The following is a 20,603-nucleotide window of genomic DNA, read 5'->3' as shown; positions in this document are numbered from 1 at the left end:
CATAAAGATGATTAGAATACATTTTCCAATCAACCTGCATTGAGATTTTTGTGCTCGTTTCTTCTTGACTAGCACATCAGGGAGTGAGCCAAACCTTTTCAGTATGAGTTTTCTGTTAGAGGTTTTGACTTAATGTTTATTTCAAGTAAAGAAACATCAGTCTGTCCTCTATCAGCTGGCCAAGCCATTCAGGAACCCAGGATAAATCTGTTCCAGAAGGAGCTGCAGAAAACTTTGATCTGCTCACATATGTAGTCTCCTGTGACCTCAACAGTGTGTGTGTTTGTTAGACTCAAGTCCTATTAAATTAGGATAAATTTGAATTAGTATAACCCCGATTCAAAATGGCCAAAATGAAAACTTTTACAGCAAGCGTTTTTTTGTGTGTTTTTAAACCACAAAATGTGGTGGAAAAGTTGTAATTCGGAACCAAAAAAAAGTGTATCAGTTTTTTGTGGCTTTGTATTGCTGACATGGCTTCTTTTTTTCTACCTTTTTTGTTCTTTTCGTTTGGCTGGTTTCACTCTCCAGAGGTCTGCTCCTGCCATAAAGTAGCATTTTTAGCATACCATATTCTGCAAACTACATTAAGTGCCACATTTTCTGTTATGAAACAGTTTGCCTGGTTCAAATTATAATCTCACTCTTCCTGCCTTTTGCTGGTAAATCTGTTCTGTTTAACTCTTGGAAACCTCACCTAAGTCTTCAAGAAATATGGTTGGTTTTTGGCTCAGATCCTGATGGAAAAAATGAACATGGTCTCTCATTTCAGTGTAGAAATTCTCTCAAGCAGTTTCTTAGTAAATGGTAATCTTGGAACTACAAAGATGCCTTCATGGGAGAACATGCTAATCTTTCTTTAAAGTGCTATTGAATGTTGCCAAACATCAAACCAAGGGCTTGGAAACAGCAATCTGTTTAAATCTGCATTGAACACTTCCACTTACCCATTATAATTCCATAAAGTTCACAAGACTTTATGGTCCTAGTTTTAAGGCTACGGAGCTACAACATTGTTCTGGTTACTGGGACAACAGAACAGAAAAAAAAGAGGGGTGAAATTCTTTTCTAAATGTTGCAAGTGGGTCAAGGTGGAGCAAAAACCCTTAATAGAAATCAGTTGGTGGATACAATGGAAAAAAAATTATCAGAAACAAGGTCAGAACTTGAAATAACATCAGATGGGAGACTGATGAAGGGGTACAGGCTATACTGACAGGAGGCCGCAGGTCTTCTCTCAGCCCACTGAGAGAAGCGAATGGTCTTCTCTCCATTCGCTCCACTGAGGGTCTTTCAAACCCCTTATTACTTTGGATCCTCTGTCTTGATCTTTACTTAGTGACCTTGACTCCTTCCATCCCAGCCCTTCCCTTTGGGAGTCCCTGTCCTGGGTCACTAGAGCCATCATGAGAAGGTGGGTGCTGGGGATCCTTTTCAGTGGCCTTGGGTGTGAGAATGGTGTGGAGGGGATTCCCCTGGCATACATACCAAATTGAAACTTTGTGTTTCTTTCTGTGGGGACAGTGTTACATAGTTAAGTTCAAGAATTCAGGTATTGTTAGTATTGTCAGCATGGGGGTGATGTGATACTGGCCCAGATGATGCTGTACACACAGTGTTCCTTTATTGCAGTGGCGGAATGCTGAAGTTGGGAATTGACTACATTTACAGCAAGCAGTAAGCAAGCCTCCTCATTGTCCAGAGGGAGATGTTATCTCATCTCTCAAGGTCAACCCTGAGAAATGGCCTGGGTAAAGAGTGGTCAGGGCTTTGTATTCTTGTCATACCCAGGAGGATGTGTAGTAGCAGGACTCACAGGGTACCCCCTAAAGGAGTAGCTTCCAAGAAAAGTATGAATCTAAAACAATCTGTTTACAATGCAAAGCAGTGCAGAGAAACTTAGAAAGATGGAGAGTGTCTGTGTTCTGTTTCAGAAAAAAAAAGTGAACTACTGAAGATGCTTATTTTGTCTGTAAACCCACAAATAGATACTGTTAGGTCAAAGTGTGAGCTGAATAACCTTGAATTGTGTGACTACCTTAGACCTAAAAAGATAAATAGTGAATAAATAATGAACTTTTTAGTAACTAAATTCTTAAGCAACAGAGACATTGAGATCATGATATTTCTTTAGGCTATAAAGTAGAGGAATCCATCAGAACAAATTCAACAGGAAGATTTAGAGATCTGAAAAGCTATCCAGATTCTAGTAAAGAAATTACTTCTGTGCTGACTACTTTTTGGCTTTGCTGCTACCAGACACTGTGCACGTAAAAGAAAAACATGCTTCGTTAAAATATTTGCAGTTCCTCTTTAGATGGAGATTTGGGGCTCCTAAAAATTTATCCTGAATAAAGACTTTGGCAAGTAATCTCTTCTGTGGTTACAGTAGCTTTGGAATGAGAAGTGAACAAAAATTTTTTTTCCCTGATGTGTTGCATTAGGTTAGATTTATGTCACGGCAACTTTAACATTCTTTATTCTTTATTTCTCAGTTTAGCATCTTGATAAGGTTAATAAATAATTATTTTTAGAGGGATGCTGGTTTATATCTTAATAAATAATTAAATGCTTCTGTCCTTTCTCTGATTTCTCTTCCTATAAACTACCCCTGGAGACTCATTCCTAGGAAGACAGTCCTCCCATGACCTAGATGCTTTCTAGCTGTTTTGTTTCCCTGCTCAGAAGCAATCATTGTTACCAGTTTTTTGTGCATTCTTTCTGAGATAGTTCTTTAGTATATAAGAGTATATCTTTTTACCTATTTACCTGTTTTATGGAAATGGTAACATACTATAAACACTCTCCTGCATGTCACTCTTTTCAATATATCTTAGAGATTTTTTGACAGCAGTACATAAAAAGTTTTCTTATTATTTTAATAGGTGCATGGTAGTCTTATCTCATACAGCTGTCATAATCATTTAAGAGTTTTGTGGATTTTTTTTTCTTTGTAAACATTCCTCCATTGAATAACTTGGTACTTACTTCAGTTTGTTCATATGAAAGTGTATCTGTAGGAGAAATTCTTGGAACTGAAACTAGAGCGTCAGAAGCTAGGTAGCTTTTCACCTTAGGGGTAGTTGTAATTTGTCACAGGGTTTCTTAATGGTACCCATCGATAGGTTTCAGTGTTTCCATAACAAGTTCCCTTTTCTTCACCTCACTCTGTTCCCTGCATAATTGCTTGTAATACTTTGTATGCATGTACATTTGTCTGGAAAGAGGGTCCTTAGCTTCTGCCTTCCATGGCCTTTTGAGGTGAATGAAAGTCCTTGTTTGCTTGGGGTTTTTTAATAGCTTAGTTGGGCTAAAATTCATATACTATGGAGTTTACCTTTTTATTTTAAAAAACTGTTTATTTTCTTTGGCTTTGCTGGGTCTCCGTGGCTGTGCACAGGCTTTCTCTAGTTGCAGCGAGGTGGGGCTACTCTCTCGTGGCAGAGCGTGAGCTTCTGACTGTGGCGGCTTCTCTTGTTGCAGAGTGCGGGCTCTGGGGTGCTTGGGCTTCAGTGGTTGTGGCACGCGGGTGTGGTTGCCCTGCCGCGTGTGAAATCCTACTGGACCAAGGATCAAACTTGTGTCTCCTGCATTGGCAGGTGGATTCTTAGCCCCTGGACCACCAGGGAAGTCGGAGTTTACCCTTTTAAAGTGCACTGTTTAGTGATTGCTTAGTATATTCTCAGAGTTATGCAACTGTTACTGATGTTTAATTCTAGGATATTTCATCACCCTAAAAAGAAACTCCATTCCTGTTAGCAGTCATTCCTCATCTGCCATCCTCTTCAACCCCTGGCAGCTACTTCCTAATCTGCTTTCTGTATAAGGAAAAGTGAAAGTTTCTCAGTTGTGTCTGACTCTTTGTGACTCCATGGACTGTACTGTCCATGGAATTCTCCAGGCCAGAATACTGGAGTGGGTAGCCTTTCCCTTCTCCAGGGGAACTTCCCAACCCAGGGATTGAACCCAGGTCTCCCACATTGCAAGTGGATTCTTTACCAGCCACAAGGGAATCCCAAGAATACTGGAGTGGGTAGCCTATCCTTTCTCCAGCGGATCTTCCTGACCCAGAAATTGGACCAGGGTCTCCTGCACTGCAGGTAGATTCTATACAAACTGAGTTAAGCCTGCTTTCTGTATGGAGTTGCCTATCCTGGACATTTCATGTCAGTAGAATTATACATGATATAGCTTTTGTGTATGACTTCTTTCATTTAGCACAATATTTTTCAAGATGTATTTATGTGGTATATTTCAATGTTTTCTCCTTTTTTTGGCCAAATAATAGTCCATTTTTCAGATATACCACATTTGGGTTATCCATCCATCAGTTGATGGACATTTGGGTGGTCTCCACTTTTAGGCTACCAGGAATAATGCTGCTTTGAAAATTCATGTGCAAGTTTGTGTAGTCTTTTAAAAGCAATTTTTAGTATATAAAGAGTGTTTACAAATCAGAAAGATGCAAGTTAACCCAACAACCAAATGGACAAAATAAGTGAATAGATAATTTACAAAGAAAAATGACAAATTATTTCAATGAAAGTATCATTGGCTATATAGTCCTGAAGGTGTGTATTCTCCAGAACATCACTGTTCTACAAATGTGTGAAAGAATATTAATTGTTAACAGGAGAGAACTTTTGACTGGTTAAAGGTGGTTAACAAATAATACTCAAAGATTAAACCTGTTATGGTTAACATTTTCTGTGGCTCTTACCACCCTTGATTATGAGTTTTAAAGGAAAGTTCTTTTTGCTTTTGCTATAACTCCTTAGTGTTATGTCTGTACTGCAGTCTTATGTGTGTGTGTGCATGTGTGTGGACATGTGTACAGACCTTGCATATGGTAATAATTTCAAATTTTAAAAAGTTGTGAAAGCAAAACTAGTGCAGAGAACACCATGTAACTTTACCTGGATTTACCTGTTGTTAACATTTTACCACATTTGCTTTATCAGTTAGTTTTATTTATCTGCCTGTCTAACCATCTGCATATATATATATATATATACACACATATATACATTTTTTTCCTGAACTATTTTACAGTAAGTTACATACCTTATAGTTCTTTACCCTTAAATATGTCAGTGTGTATTTCCTCAGAATAGGGATATTCTCTTACCCTTTGTAAAATACTTTTTTCAGCTGTCAGTATGACAGTTTTATCGCTTGAGTTTTTCCCCCTCCAGTGTAGGATCCCTGTAGGGTCAGCTACTGCACTGAGATGTCATGTCTCTTTGACTTCTTTCAGTCTGGAGCATTCCCATAGCCTTTGTCTTTTTGACGCTTCTGAGAAGTTCAGCTCTTCTCTAATATAGTTTTGATAAGTACTTCACATTTATTTTCACATAGTCCTATTTGATTCTCTCAAAATCCTTGTAAAGCGGGCTTTGTTCCCATTTTACCATTGAATGAATCAGTTGGTTAAATATTTCAGTCAAGGCCATGTTACTTAGATGGCTGATATTGATGAAGTGGTATATACCAGACTCTTTGTTGTAAGTGCATAAAACCTCCTAATGGCCTTCTCAGGCAAATGAGAGTCCTGATAAATACAGAATAAGGAGCAGACTGAGGGATCTTGGGAGGAGAGTGAATTAGATTTTTATTCTTAGGCCCTGGTTTTCTGCTTTTGTATGAATTAAATGGGATTTCCAGATTTTGTCTGTTTTTGTTTTAATCTGATATTTAATATTTGAAATCTGTAAAAATAAGAGCTGGAATGAAGGCAGATATTTGCAATATTACTTTAGTTGAACAGTTTATCAGAGTATCTCTGAGGCACATTGTTGATGGAATTAAGAATATGTGTTTCCTCACCCAGTTTATTCATAGCTGCAGGATATTTCTTTTTAGTGAAACTTATAGCTTCAGTTCAGTTCAGTTGCTCAGTTGTGTCTGACTCTTTGTGACCCCATGAATCGCAACACGCCAGGCCTCCCTGTCCATCACCAACTCCCGGAGTTCACTCAAACTCACGTCCATCGAGTCAGTGATGCCATCCAGCCATCTCATCCTCTGTCGTCCCCTTCTCCTCCTGCACCCAATCCCTCCCAGCATCAGGGTCTTTTCCAATGAGTCAACTCTTTGAGTGAGGTGGCCAAAGTATTGGAGTTTCAGCTTTAGCATCATTCGTTCCAATGAACACCCAGGACTGATCTCCTTTAGGATGGACTGGTTGGATCTCCTTGCAGTCCAAGGGACTCTCAAGAGTCTTCTCCAACATCACAGTTCAAAAACATCAATTCTTCAGCGCTCAGCTTTCTTCACAGTCCAACTCTCACATCCATACATGACCACAGCGAAAACCCTAGCCTTGACTAGACGGACCTTTGTTGGCAAAGTAATGTCTCTGCTTTTTTAATATGCTCTCGAGGTTGGTCATAACTTTCTTTCCAAGGAGTAAGCATCTTTTAATTTCATGGCTGCAGTCACTATCTGCAGTGATTTTGGAGCCCAACATATAGCTTAGTGGTAAAAAATCTGCCTGCATTGCAGGAGCCACAGGAGACATGAGTTTGATCCCTGGGTCTGCAAGATCCCATGGAGGAGGAACTGGCAACCCATGGTGGTATTCTTGCCTGGAGAATCCCATGAATAGAGGAGCGTGGTGGGTGACAGTCTATGGGGTGGCAAAGAGTTGGATATGACTGGAGCAACTTAGCACAGCATGGCATGTGTGTAGTACATTACAGTTTACAGACAACCTTCATGTCCATTAAATTTGATCCTCACCTCCATCATATGACCTGCGATAGTGGAGTTAGAATTCAGACCTTGGCCTTCCCTCAGTTCAGCACTGTGGTCTTTACTCTGCTCTGTCAACGAGGCTTACAAGGCAGCCCTGATGTGGTGCCAACTTTAAATTATCCGTATCTTGAAACTTGCTGTTCCCTTTTCTCTCTCTCTACAAATGTATTCTCTTAATTAAGAAAAAAATTCAAGCAGATGGTTTTAAGTTTTGTGAGACAAAGTATAAAGATTGACTTTATTTGAACAGTCTGGAATCAGATAAAACAGCAAAGTTAATAGCATCCATATTTTATGATACAGTAGTCATTATTGTGCTACATGGTAATTAAGCACATGTGTTTAACATTGGTACTAGAACCATTTTGTTTTTGGATTGGATGAGACCTTTAGAGGATTAAAGTGTCATTTTCCAGTAGGTGAAGTTTATTTCTTTTTTATTTAATTGAATAAAGTTTTGTTTGATATAATGAAGAGGTTAATCAGCAACAGTGTTCGCTTTATACATCAGTGTAGAGAGAAAAACTCAGCAAAATGAGAATTAGAACTGATAGATGTATAGTAGCCTAGTGGTTCATTCACCTGTATGTTACCTGTACTTGATCTGTCTTGAGCTTGTGTGAGATGTTGGGATGTATTTCTTAGCCGTAAAATATTTTAATATCTTTATAGCCATTCAGGACTTCGAAGCTCATTTTTTAGCAACGTCATGGAATCAAGGGTCTATATAGTCTATTTATTTGTAAGAAGAACATGTCTTGTGTTTATCAGTAACTTAAAATGAAACATAATGCAAAGAGACTTAGGATTTTGACTCTTGAATTGATCCAGCCTTCAAAAAGTATTTGTCCATTTGTGAAAGTTCTCCTTTTATGGGAGTCTTTCTTTTTTTTTTAATTTTATTATTATTTTTTAATATAAATTTATTTTAATTGGAGGCTAATTACTTTACAGTACTGTAGTGGTTTTGCCGTGCATTGACATGAATCCATACACATGTTCCCCATCCTGACCCTCCCTCCCACCTCCCTCCCCATACCATCCCTCTGGGTCTCCTCAGTGCACCAGCCCCGAGCACCCTGTATCATGCGTCAAACCTGGACTGGCGATCCATTTCACATATGATAATATACATGTTTCAATGCCATTCTCCCAAATCATTCCACCCTCGCCCTCTCACACAGAGTCCAAAAGACTGTGCTTTACATCTGGGTCTCCTTTGCTGTCTCTCATATAGGGTTATTGTTACCATCTTTCTAAATTCCATATATATGCGTTAGTATACTGTATTGGTGTTTTTCTTTCTGACTTGCTTCATTCTGTATAATAGGTTCCAGTTTCATCCACCTCATTAGAACTGATTCGAATGTATTCTTTTTAATGGCTGAGTAATACTCCATTGTGTATGTGTACCACAGCTTTCTTATCCATTCGTCTGCTGATAGACATCTAGGTTGCTTCCATGTCCTGGCTATTGTAAACAGTGCTGCAGTGAACACTGGGGTACACGTGTCTCTTTCAATTCTGGTTTCCTTGGTGTGTATGCCCAGCATTGGGATTGCTGGGTCATATGGCAATTGTGAGAGTCTTTCTTACAGTCAAATAAATGTTTAATAAGGAAACGCTATTGATGTTTTATAGTGCAGTGGCAATACAGGGAGAATATTTTTCTGCTTTGGAGTTTTTCCTTTTCCAAGACATAATGCTTGGGAAAGAGTTGTCTGAAGGCAGGATGATCAGAAGCAGGGACCGGCTAGCTGTTCACTCATCTCAATCATGCTAAATCATCTTATACGCCCACAAGGAGATGTGTCAATTGATTAATGGGCCAGAGTATTGATTTTATGTTTGTAGACTGCTAACAGAGGAGGGTAAACTTCCAGATACAAGCAGTTCCATAAGCCTTCAATTTCAAACAGGCACATAATTAAAGTAACCACACAGTTCACTGAGTTTAGAGTTCCGTACTGTAATGCAGGACTTCCTGTTTGGTATTTAAAAGCAGCGTGGAGCTATTGTGTAAGTAGCACTGGTCTTGGAATTAACTGCCCTAAATTCTAGCCTTGATTCTTCTACTCTTAACAGTGTCGAATGATGAGCCTTATTTTAAAGAATCTTGAAAACTGTAACAATTTCAACAAGAGATTAATTAAATGTTTTACGGAGCATCAATGTAATTGAAATACTGTGCTGCCATTCTCATGGCATGTCAAAGATGATCATGATATGTTGTATGGGAAGAAAATCAGTTTACAGAATAGTAATTACAGGTAGTCCTTTTTTTCTTTTAAAATATCCTCCCCTGTCAAACAAACAAACAATATGTATATGTTTAATCTGAAATTTTATTTTATTTTTTTTACCCTCAAAAATACAGAATAATTTAAATATTTTATTCAGTTAGCTGAAGATAGCTTGCTGAGATGTAAAGTAGGAGCTCTGTGTTTGGAGATTCCTGTGGACTTCATATATTTTTATTGTATTCATCTTTTGTATTTATTGGTAATACTGAGTATTTACTGCATTTTCAGAACTATTGTTATCTCTTTCTATGGGAAGAAATGAATATTTGGCTACAGGTGGTTTTCATTTCTTTAGTCTGAGGCATGTGCACTGACGGCCTTTGAAACTTTATGCTGTATAATATGCAGGTGCTTTTATTGTTTATAGAAATCCCTAATCCTGTTTGAAATTTATTAGGTAGTGTGCCATCTGTAAGCCTCCCCAGAGTCCATACATTAATCAGCCTTTAAATAAGTAAGGTTACCTTTTATCCAACTTTTAGTACAAGCTCTTCCATCTGGGAACCTTCTCTTTTACATGCTTGCTCGGCGTTCTGTGTACTTCAGCGCTCTTGTGTTAAGTATTAATTATGGACACTGGCATTCTCAGTAAAAATGAAGATCACTAAGAGTAATAGTGGCTTGAACAAAGTGGCATTGTCCGGAAATAGTTTGAAATTGATGGATAGTTAAAACCCATCGTGATTTGGCACTGCCCCGTGTGTGTGTGTGTTGAAGAGTGGGGTAGTTATGCCACAGGGAGATTTTGTAGATGGGTGATAACCAAAGTCAGCATTCTTGTGATGTTTCACTTAAAAAAAGAAAAAAAAAGGGGGGAAAGATACACTTCTTGATATCTCATGTAATATTTCTTTTCCTTGTGGATTCTTTTTTTTTCCTTATGGAGTCTGATGGCTCAGTTGGATTTGGTATACCTCTATTTCTAGAAACTGTAGTATGGGGTGGAAATTGCAGTGTTATTTCAAAAGAAATCAGCATTAAATTATTTAATTTTATTTATGTATCTCAGTGAAAGTTATTAAACAGCCACAGTAAAATGTTTCCTTTTTTAAAAGTCCTTTACAAAACAGAGAAGTCAGAAATTCTGTCATCTGTACACTTACAATAATACATTTAATATTATTTGATTCTTTTTATGGACTTAATTTTACTATCTCACATTCTCTCTGAAATAGACTAATGCTAAAACACTTTTCACATCTTTGTTTATAAAATATGACAAAAATAATTTTGGTCAGTAAGTTTTGATTATGGTCGATATTGTGGGTCATATCACATAGTTTTGGCTTCCGAGGTATAAAATCTAGGAAAAGAGAGAAAAAGTCAGCATTTTTGAAACAGAGCATTCAGCTGTATCTTCTGAACTACAAGGGCATAAGTAATTCAGACAATATTAAAAACTCCTAGTGGTCTATCATAATTAAGAGTTTGGATGGTCCTTAAATAGCTTAGTAGAGGAAAGCATTCTAAATCAGAACACACAGTATGAATAAAGGAACACGTTAGATATGTGTGAAGATCATGGAATAACCTTGATTGGAAGGTGTGGTGTGAATAGTTGGAGAGTTAGAAAAGTAGAGAGTGGTCGCATTATGGAAGATTTTGAAAGCAAACGTGGGTAGGTAAAATATGTGACTAGCTTGCTTTTGCAATGGAGAAGGCAATGGCACCCCACTCCAGTACTCTTGCCTGGCAAATCCCATGGACAGAGGAGCCTGGTAGGCTGCAGTCCATGGGGTAGCTAGGAGTCAGACACGACTGAGCGACTTCACTTTCACTTTTTGCTTTCATGCATTGGAGAGGGAGGTGGCAGCCCACTCCAGTGTTCTTGCCTGGAGAATCCCAGGGACGGGGGAGCCTGGTGGGCTGCCGTCTCTGGGGTCACACAGAGTCGGGCATGACTGAAGTGACTTAGCAGCAGCAGCAGCAAGATTAAAATGTTTTTAGAAGAAAGTTATCTTAAAAATTGTAGACAGAAGGAGCTTCAAGCCAGCTGAAGTAGTTAGAAAGCTGTTGCAGTAGTCTGGAGATGAGTTAATATGGTAGGGAATGAAAGAAAAATAGGTTACAGGACACACCTTCCTTTATATCCTGAGAGATACCATTGATAGAAAATCAGTAGGTTTTAAAGAATAGGTAGAGGGAGATAATGAATTCAGTTGGCACGTGGTGAATTTGAAGTGATGGTAACTCTACCAGCAGAAGTGGCCCTATAAGTAACTGGATAGATGGTTCCGAAAAACAGTCAAGTAATTCAGGGCCTCTGATATAGATTAAAGCTGTATGTATACATATAAATAGTATTTCTAAAGGGAAAGTGGGAAGATCAATAAATAAATCTTATTTATTATTTATCAATAAATAAGTCTTATTTCTGGTGAAAACACCAGAAGAAATCATTTAACAGGTTTTAGAAGGCCTTATTTAATCATTTGATTTCAGTTTATTTCATTTGAGTATTTTTTTAAAAACAACCAATAAGCTATCTTTTGAACAATTTGTTTAAAGATAATTATAAAAGTCAGTATATTCTTCACTGATGTGATTCTAAAATCCAACTATTTTTGATTTACTGTAACTTTTCCTAGATTGCTGTGTTAAGGAGACAGCAACGTATGATTAAAAATCGAGAGTCAGCTTGTCAGTCCCGCAAGAAGAAGAAAGAATACATGCTAGGCTTAGAGGCAAGGTTAAAGGCAGCCCTTTTGGAGAATGAGAAGCTGAAGAAAGAGAATGGTTCCCTGAAGCGGCAACTGGATGAAGTTGTATCAGAGGTGAGTGCTAGTTAGTGATAGAGGCGAGATGATGGGTTGAAGTATTTTTTTTTCCTGATAAAGCAATTGGAAATTTTACATTTTAAATTAAATTTTGTAAAATAAAAATAGGAAAAGACAGGCACAATAAGCCCAAAAACATTTGTCATAAGGATAAAATGTTGGAAAGAGGAGCTTTGGAATTGTACCTCCCAAGCTGTGTATAAAAATTGTCTCCTTTTCCTGGGTTTCTTCTCCCTTATTATCATAGCACCCTTTCTCTGTTTTTTTTTTTTTTTTGACTAAATGAATCACATCAGGTCTCCTAAGTAGTCCCACTAGGTCTTCCCTTTTAAAAGAGTAAACAATACAAAATTTAAAAATTTAATGTGTTCTCAGTTCACCCAACCACTATGCTATACTTTGTATTTCGTTGCTATGCATCCCAATGAGGCTAATCACCTCAGTTCTGTTCATGAAATCTGCTGCCTTCAGAATTTCCTACTGCAGTGCTTTCTTAAACCAAACAGATGCCTCTGCCTAGTAAATGGGACGTTTTTGTTTGACTGTGCAGGGCAGCATGTGGGATCTTCATTCCCTGACCAGGGACCAAACCCATGCTCCCTGCAGTGAAAGCGTGGAGTCCTGACCACCGGAGACTGGCTTCTTACATTGCTCTTTCTATCTTACCCTGAGCACATGGGAATATTCCATTATGTTACTGAAAACAGTGATTTAAGAGAGAGACAGATTACTAAAGTACAGTGCCTTGGGATTCTTTGAAGATTCATAAAAACATAAAATTGTTGACTTCTTCCTTTGGGTGAAGAGGCCTCTGTAACAAGGGCTGCTGTGTCTCTTCTCTCCTACTCCTCTCCTTAGTCTTTTGAAAAGTATTCTTTCCTCATATTTGCATTTTGGTTTTCATTTAAGCATTCTCATAACTGGTAAAGAGGAGGGTTATTATTATCTTAGATGTTGCTTTTTGTGAGACTGATGTGTAATTCAATTGTATTTAATATGATCATTTTCTTTAGAACCAGAGGCTTAAAGTTCCTAGTCCGAAGCGAAGAGCTATCTGTGTGATGATAGTTTTGGCATTTGTAATATTGAACTATGGACCCATGAGGTAAGTGTATAGATATTTGTTTTGGATACTAATGCTAGAAATTTGAATTCTTATTATTTATTATTTTTGCTCTAGTCATAAGCTAGGGAAAAATGGATTTGTTTTTTCCTCCTCAGAGGCAAGATAACAGAAGAAAGATTGGTTCCTCTTTCTTGTTCTTCATGTAGGTCTGGCAGAAAGTAAAGTTCATGTTTTTTTTAAATGAAGGAAGCCTTAAGTTATTAAACAGAGCACTGATAAAGCATAATACTGAACTGAAAAAGATCATGGGCCTTGAAATTAGACTGAGTTCAAATCCTAGCTTCCCCACCTAGCTTAGTAACTTTGTTGTCTTATTCAAGTTACTTAATCTCTCTATGCCTCAATTACTTACCTTTAAAATGTAATTATAATATTACCTCCCTCAATACTATGATACTTGAGTGTCAGTGATTATAAGGCACTTGAATGATTTCTTCCCTAACTAGAGCAGTAATTCTGTTTCCTCTTCCGTAGGTTTGGAACAGGAATTAATATAAATATTTTAAGCATTCTAGCTGTATTTGACACAGGTTTTCAGCTAAATCACAACTAAGAAGTGCTGCATTAATGTTGAAATTATAGAATACTAGAATTCAAAGGGATCTTAAAAATCATCTTTTTCAGATTCCCACTAACCATGGCATACTCTGCACATGAACAAAGTCAGCATCCTAGATGTTGGGGAGTCAAAGAGTAGTTAGACAGGGGCCGTGCCTTTAAAGATCTCATGATCCAGCTGGGAGGAGAGACGTGTGGCAGGATGACTATAGCATAATGTGATAAATGTCATAACTTCAGTATGAACAAAGTACTAAAAGAATATAAACCAGAATATGCATTCCTTGAGGAGAAGGTTCATGTCATATTGATAGATGCACAAAACATTTTCTTTTGTTGAATGCCAGAATGATGAGGGAAATCCCATAGAGGAAGCTGAATCTTACAGTACGACGATCGTTTGCCTGGTGGAAAGTACGGGAGAGGCATGCCAAGGGAGCAGCATGATAAGAGGCACAGTTATGAAATGGCTGACAAGTTCAGAAAAAAAGTGAAAAATCCGGTGCATTTTATGTATGTGGAAGTGTGTGTGAGGAAATATAGCTGGTGATATAAGTGAGGCCAGATAATGAAGGGCTTAGTATGCTGCTGTATTCAGTGCTACTATAAACCAGTCATTCCTGGGTTTTTAGGCAGAGGGTAACATAATCAGTTTCGTATCTTAGGAAGATGACTAAAATGACTCTGAGGGTGCTATTGAAAATGGTTTGGATGGAGGAGAAACTGTTGACAGAGACAGCATGGGATTCTGTTGATGTATGTAAAGCAATAGACGAGAGTCTAAACTTGGACTATGGTGATGGAAAGGATGGCCTATCCCAGGGTACATCTCTGATGTAAACTCTGTGGGATTTGATGATGAATACAGTGTGGAATGTGAGGAGGAAAAGAGAGAAAGGAAACATTATTCCAAAATTTCTCTCTTGAGGGACCAAATGGTGATACTCTTATATGAAGTAGCCAACATATAAAGATGAATAATTTCATGGTGGAAAATAATGGTTTCTATTGTTAGTATAAATTTGAGATAGTGACTAGATATTGGGAAATTTGAGGTAATGCCTAGATATTCAGTTCAGTTCAGTCGCTCAGTCATGTCTGACTCTTTGCGACCCCATGAACCGCAGCACGCCAGGCCTCCCTGTCCATCACCAACTCCCGGACTTCACCCAGACTCACGTCCATCGAGTCAGTGATGCCATCCAGCCATCTCATCCTCTGTTGTCCCCTTCTCCTCTTGCCCCCAACCCCTCCCTACCAATTATCTGATAGATAGACAGAGATGTTAGTGGAGTAGCTGAGATTATCCAAGGAGAAAAATAGAGGAAGAAGAATAATAAGAATCTGAGTGACTCAGCATGAACAATAGATAGACCCAGGGAAAGACACTCAAAGTGAATAGGATTGGGGACAGAATGAGAAGAAAATGATTTTCTGAAGCCAAGGATGAAAAGAGTTTCAGGAGGGGCTTGAGCAGTGGTATCACATGTTGAGGGCTTGGGAGAGGCAGAAAACTGAGATGAAAATACTGAATTTGGTGATTAGCAGGTCAGTGGTAATCTTGGAAAGCAGATTTATTAGGGATAGGAGTGAAATCTGTATTAAAATTAGTTGAGAACTGAAAGGAATTATAAGTTGAATAATAATAATCTCTTTTTTATTTATGACGATTTTAAACAGAGAAAATAGTATAATAATATAATGAACCTCCTGTTCACATGTTTGATAGCCAAACCAGGTCATTCCCATTTTATTTCTATGTAGTTGTTTTCTAAAAATGAAGTCGATCTCATATTGGACTCTGGTTGTTGTTTGATGTTAGCACAATTCCCCAGAGCATTTGAAATCTCTTCATGGAGTCCCAGAGACCTCGCTTTTTAATTGGTTAACTAAGATAGCTCGGTGAAAAGTCATGATTTCAAGTTGACTTATTTTTGAAAGTTGACACTATACTAGACAAGTTACATAAAACATGCTGAAGAGATACCTGAAATAAGCATTTGCATTATTAAAAAAAAAATTATTGCTTTTTTCATTATTTATTTTTGACATTTTACCCGTATCCTTTATATTAAAATTCTTTTGTTTTTGTGTGTGAGAACTGGACTCCTTTTTCTTTTTTAAAAAAAATACTAATTTATTTCACTGCATCAGGTCTCAGTTGCGGCATGCAGGGTCTTTTGTTGTGGTGCACGGACTTCCTAGTTGTAGCATGTGGGCCCCTAGTTGTGTCACAGGGGTTCCAGTATGCGTGTGCGGGCTCAGTAGTTGTTGTGTGTGGGCTTAGCTGTCCCATAGCGTGTGGGATCTTAGCTCCCCAACCAGGGATCAAAGCCCCTGTCCCCTGCATTGCAAGGCAGATTCTTAACCATTGAAGAATCAAGGAAGTCCCAAGGAGTGCAACTTCTTTATTTAAGAAGATCTATCTTTTGATTAATATAGGAGACAAGAGACGTGCTAATCAAAACTTTATCATCCTGATTTAGGAACTTGAATATAATTAAATTACTTGAATAAAGTGAATTAGATTACTATGGAGTGAATATAAAGTCATCAGTTAGTTCAGTCGCTCACTCGTGTCCAACTCTTTTTGACCCCATGGACTGCAGCACACCAGGTTTCCCTGTCCATCACCAACTCCTGGAGTTTGCTCAGACTCATGTCCATTGAGTCGGTGATGCCATCTAACCATCTCATCCTCTGTCGTCCCCTTCTCCTCCTGCCTTCAATCTTTCCCAGCATCAGGGTCTTTTCCAATGAGTCAGTTCTTCGCATCAGGTTTCCAAAGGATTGGGGTTTCAGCTTCAGCATCAGTCCTTCCAATGAATATTAGGACTGATTTCCTTTAGGATGGACTGGTTGGATCTCCTTGCAGTCCAAGGGACTCTCAAGAGTCTTCTCCAGCACCACAGTTCAAAAGCATCAATTCTTCTGCACTCATCGACATGAGTGCAACTCTCAAAAGTTGAGTGCATTTTATACTGGGACCCTCAGTACCAGACGGAGCTCCGTGAGTGCAGGTTGCGGTGAGCAGGGCCTGCACTCTGTTGTGGTGTGTGGGCTTCTTACTTCGGTGGCTCTTTTTGTTGCATTGCACAGGCCTAGGTGTGCGGGCTTCAGTAGCAGCCCGCAGTCTCAGTCTTTGTGGCACGCAGGCTTTAATTGGCCCTCGGCATGTGGAATCTTCCTGGACTAGGATAGAACTCACGTCCCGTCCATTGGCAGGCGGATTCCTATCCACTATACTACCACGGAATCCCAGAGATACACATTTATATGATTTCTTAAAAGCTGTGTGCTTTTAGTTCCTCATTTGTTATCTAGGCTCTCTGAGGTGAGGCTCATTGTTTTTTCAGTCAGACCTACAGCATATATTTTTATATGTTTGCCAGGTGCTGAGCAAGGAACCAGGAATGTACACATGAATAAAAGCATGTCTAGTAAGAGAAGCACATATGTAAACAATTGTAATATGAAAAAAGATTATGTAGGTATTGTGTAAAGATAGCATATTCTTGAAGGAACATCAATAACTCTGATAATGGTAGTCACAGTGACTTTTTGTAGTAGCATTTGATGAATGAATAAAGACAGTAGAATTTTGCTGCAGGAAGTGAGAATGGTGTTGGGTATGTCCTGTTGTGAAAGTCTGTATAAGTCAATAGAGATTTGAAAGATAAGACAGGAACAAAAAACTTTTAATGAATTACTGATCTTCACAGATGCTGAGGTGATGGGTGTATCAAAGGATGGGTCTTATTTCCATGAGCAAGTAGATTGACCCATTATGGATGGAGGGGATAGTGGTCTCAATTTATCAATAAAGGTTTGTGTTTAAAAAATTAGATGGATAGTACAAAAAGAATAAATAAGAATGAGAGAAAGTTGAAATACTTGAAAATCCTGAGGAGCAACCCAAGGAAATCTATGCCTGTCTTTATGTGAAGCTTTAGGAACAGAAAGCCAAGAAGTAATGGGAATATTAGCAACTGTTCAGATTTTAAAAACATGTTTAAAAGGCTTAGACTGAAGATAAAAAAAAACAGAGAAGAACTAGAAGGAATGAAGAAATATGAAGATGTCTTAACAAGTTGGAATATCTCAGACACCAAGAAGGAAATAGGAAAGAAATGGCTACAAAACTCATACAAAGCTGGAATTATTTCTTCTGGAGAAAATTCGGCACAAACAGTGAAATATCAAAGCTAGAGAGCAACAATGACTTGAAAGACTGAGATCTACCCCTGAAGCAAATGTTGGGGATGAAGATGTTCCATCATGTATATTATTCAGAAGTATTTCTTAATTGACCTCACCGTTTGCAGTCTTTTTCACTGCGAGACAGAGGATCTTCTCAGGCCTGGGAGTCTGCAAGAGGAACAGGAACTCCCTAGTTGAACCTTATTAGTACCACCTGGAAGATATTTATTGAACAACTTCCACATCCGTGGCCTTGTGTGTGTGTGTATATATATATATGTATATATAAAGCAAGCATTATTCTGCTTTAATTGATATAGAAACTGCATAGGCTTTTAAATAACAGACCATGAGTTCTAACTCAACTTTTCTCAGGTACCGGAAAACTAAGTCTGGCCAGACAAATAGACATTTTAATCAGAGATTTCAAAAGCATTTTAGATTTAGGAACCTGAACTCTTTCAGAAGAGATCACATTACCATAATAGTGTTGTTAATGTTGTTTCAGATGTTCAGTGGAGAATTGAACTTTTGTGCCTTACTGGTATGGATCCAAGTGAAAAAATATATAACACACGTTTGCCAAATATAGGTATGCCTTAAGAAACATTTCCTGAAGGCACTTGGTGATGAAATGTAAATACACCTTATGTCTAAAGTAACAGAGTTTTGTCAAAGTAATGTGTAAGCAAAACTGACTAGTTTGAAGAGTTTTGCGTACCCGAATAGTTATTACACTGAAAAAGAAAATAAACTAAATATAGTTAAAAGGGTTAATTTTTCTGACCTTATTGATATTGTGTGGATGGTAAAGGGGGCATCTAGTGATTTTTGGCACAGAATTCAAGGAACTGGCCTATTCTGGGTGGTCTATAAAAACAGTAACTCTAGGCAGCAGGGAATAACCAAACAGGACAAATGAATTGGTAGGAAACCCTCTTCTCACTTTCTACTCATCGAGGTTGAGTCTATGATTATTAGTCATAGTTTATAAAGAACCTGAAATTTAATCCAGATCTCTTTTTAAAAATTATCATTAAAAACTCTGCCTTTTCTACTAAACCCTAAAGCATTTTTTTTCCCTATCATTATTCAAAAAAACCTTAAAGATGTCTGTTTTTGGCAATATGGCGGGCTAGAGGTACAGAGAAACTTTGCATTTTAGTGTACCAGAAAATGCTAGGTTAAAAAACAAGTCAAAACTCTTATTTCATGGCTGAACTGAGGAAAAAGGAAGGATTTCTTGGAAGCCAGAAATAGCCGAGCTAACATGAATCCATGTAGTAAGCTATCATTGGAAGTAGTGTTTGTCCTGGAGTTATTTCCTTATCCTTTTGGCCTAGCATCTGGGAACGGGAAAGAGAGCTCTGGACCTAAGCAAAGTGAAAAGTCGCAACTGAAGCCCTCCTACGCCCACCCAAATAAAGTCAGGACTTCCAAAGAATACCATTCTTGGTTGCTAAAAGAAAAAAAAGTAGATTACCATACCTCAGAGGGGGAGTGTTGCAAAGTACCTTGACTGTGAGTAGAATTTTAAAAAATTTTTCTCTTTACCACAGGCCCTAACTCATGCTGGTTTGAGCCTGAGTTTCTACTACTTGTGTGGCCTCCAAAAAACCAAGACAAAAATCTAGTTTAAGAGATCCTCTGTTGGTGCTACTACTAGTCTCTTGGCCAAAGCAAATGCCAGTCCTTCTCAAAGAAAGGCACTTTAAATAGACATCTAAAGAAATTGCCAAAGGTAGGATTTCAATTGAACATGAATCCGCATCCCCGCACCTCCTCCAAATTATTAAACACACCAGCAAACAGGCTACCGTGAGCAAGAGTTAGAGGAAATAAACTACAGAGTGACACTCTGAAAGACTACAGATATTTGAATTAATAGATACAAAATATAAGTATGTTAAAAGAGGGAGTTAAAGTAAGATGAAAGAACAAAAGACTATCAGAATTGATCAGGACATTTTGAAAAAAATCTGGAAATGTGATAATTAAAAAGTTTGAATTAGAAAAGTAATGCACATGTTAAAACAAAAAATTAGACACATTTGGAGAAATAAATAGTAAATGGGAAGATGGAGCTGAAGAAATTATGCAGAACGTAACATAGAAACATAGAGATGGAAAACATGAGCACTATTAAGAGGCATGGGGTTATACTGCCATAACTAAATAATCAAAGTAACCAATAATCAATAATCAGTCATGAGATGTACTGACATCTTGTACCTCCTGATGTGATGCACTGAAAGGGCACAGTATCACTTTTGGGATAATCTTGCCAAAAATCCATAACCTGGATTTTATCATGAAGAAACATTAGATAAGGCCAGATTTGAGGGACATCCAAAATCTTTTGTAGTCTTCACAAGTGTCAGGGAATTAAGGAAGAAGGAAAATGGACTCAAAAGATTTTGAGACCTAGAAATGAGTAGCCAGCAACAACAACAAAAATAATAAATGTGAACGAAACTTTTTTAGTTCCAAAATATTTACTGAAAGCGTTCAAATCTTTTATGGATGAAACTAAAACAAGTTGATGGTATAAAACATAACAGTGTCTAAAACAAATCAAGACAGAAATTTAGTATTAGCTCCCCCCACTTATCCTTGGGGGGTATGTTCCAAGACCCCTCATCGATGGTTAAAATCATGGATAGTATGGAATACTACATATATATATACACACACACACTATGTTGTTTCCATATGTACATACCCATGATAAAGTTTAATTTCTAGGCACCGTAAGAATAAAAGCAGTAACTAATGATAGAATAGTTATAACAATATACTGTAAGAAAAATTATATGAATGTGACCTGTTTTTCTCTCAAAATAGCTTATGGTAGCAATTAGTACCTTTTCCATTTTAACTAAG

At 37.9% G+C, this 20,603-nt stretch overlaps 1 protein-coding gene across 1 annotated transcript in view; it reads left to right on the top strand.

The window, feature by feature from the left end:
* Positions 1-20,603, top strand: part of ATF6 (activating transcription factor 6) — a 233,987-nt gene that overhangs the window by 37,277 nt on the left and 176,107 nt on the right. The window contains exons 8-9 of the mRNA XM_024989876.2: positions 11,648-11,833; positions 12,850-12,941. Of these exons, the coding sequence (XP_024845644.1) occupies positions 11,648-11,833; positions 12,850-12,941 (278 nt within the window). The remainder of the gene's footprint in view (positions 1-11,647; positions 11,834-12,849; positions 12,942-20,603) is intronic.

This window comes from Bos taurus, chromosome 3 (genome assembly GCF_002263795.3).
Source record: "Bos taurus isolate L1 Dominette 01449 registration number 42190680 breed Hereford chromosome 3, ARS-UCD2.0, whole genome shotgun sequence".
Classification (NCBI taxonomy): Eukaryota; Metazoa; Chordata; class Mammalia; order Artiodactyla; family Bovidae; genus Bos; species Bos taurus.
Note: the sequence above shows the minus strand (reverse complement) of the source record. Positions and strands in the feature narration are given on the sequence as shown.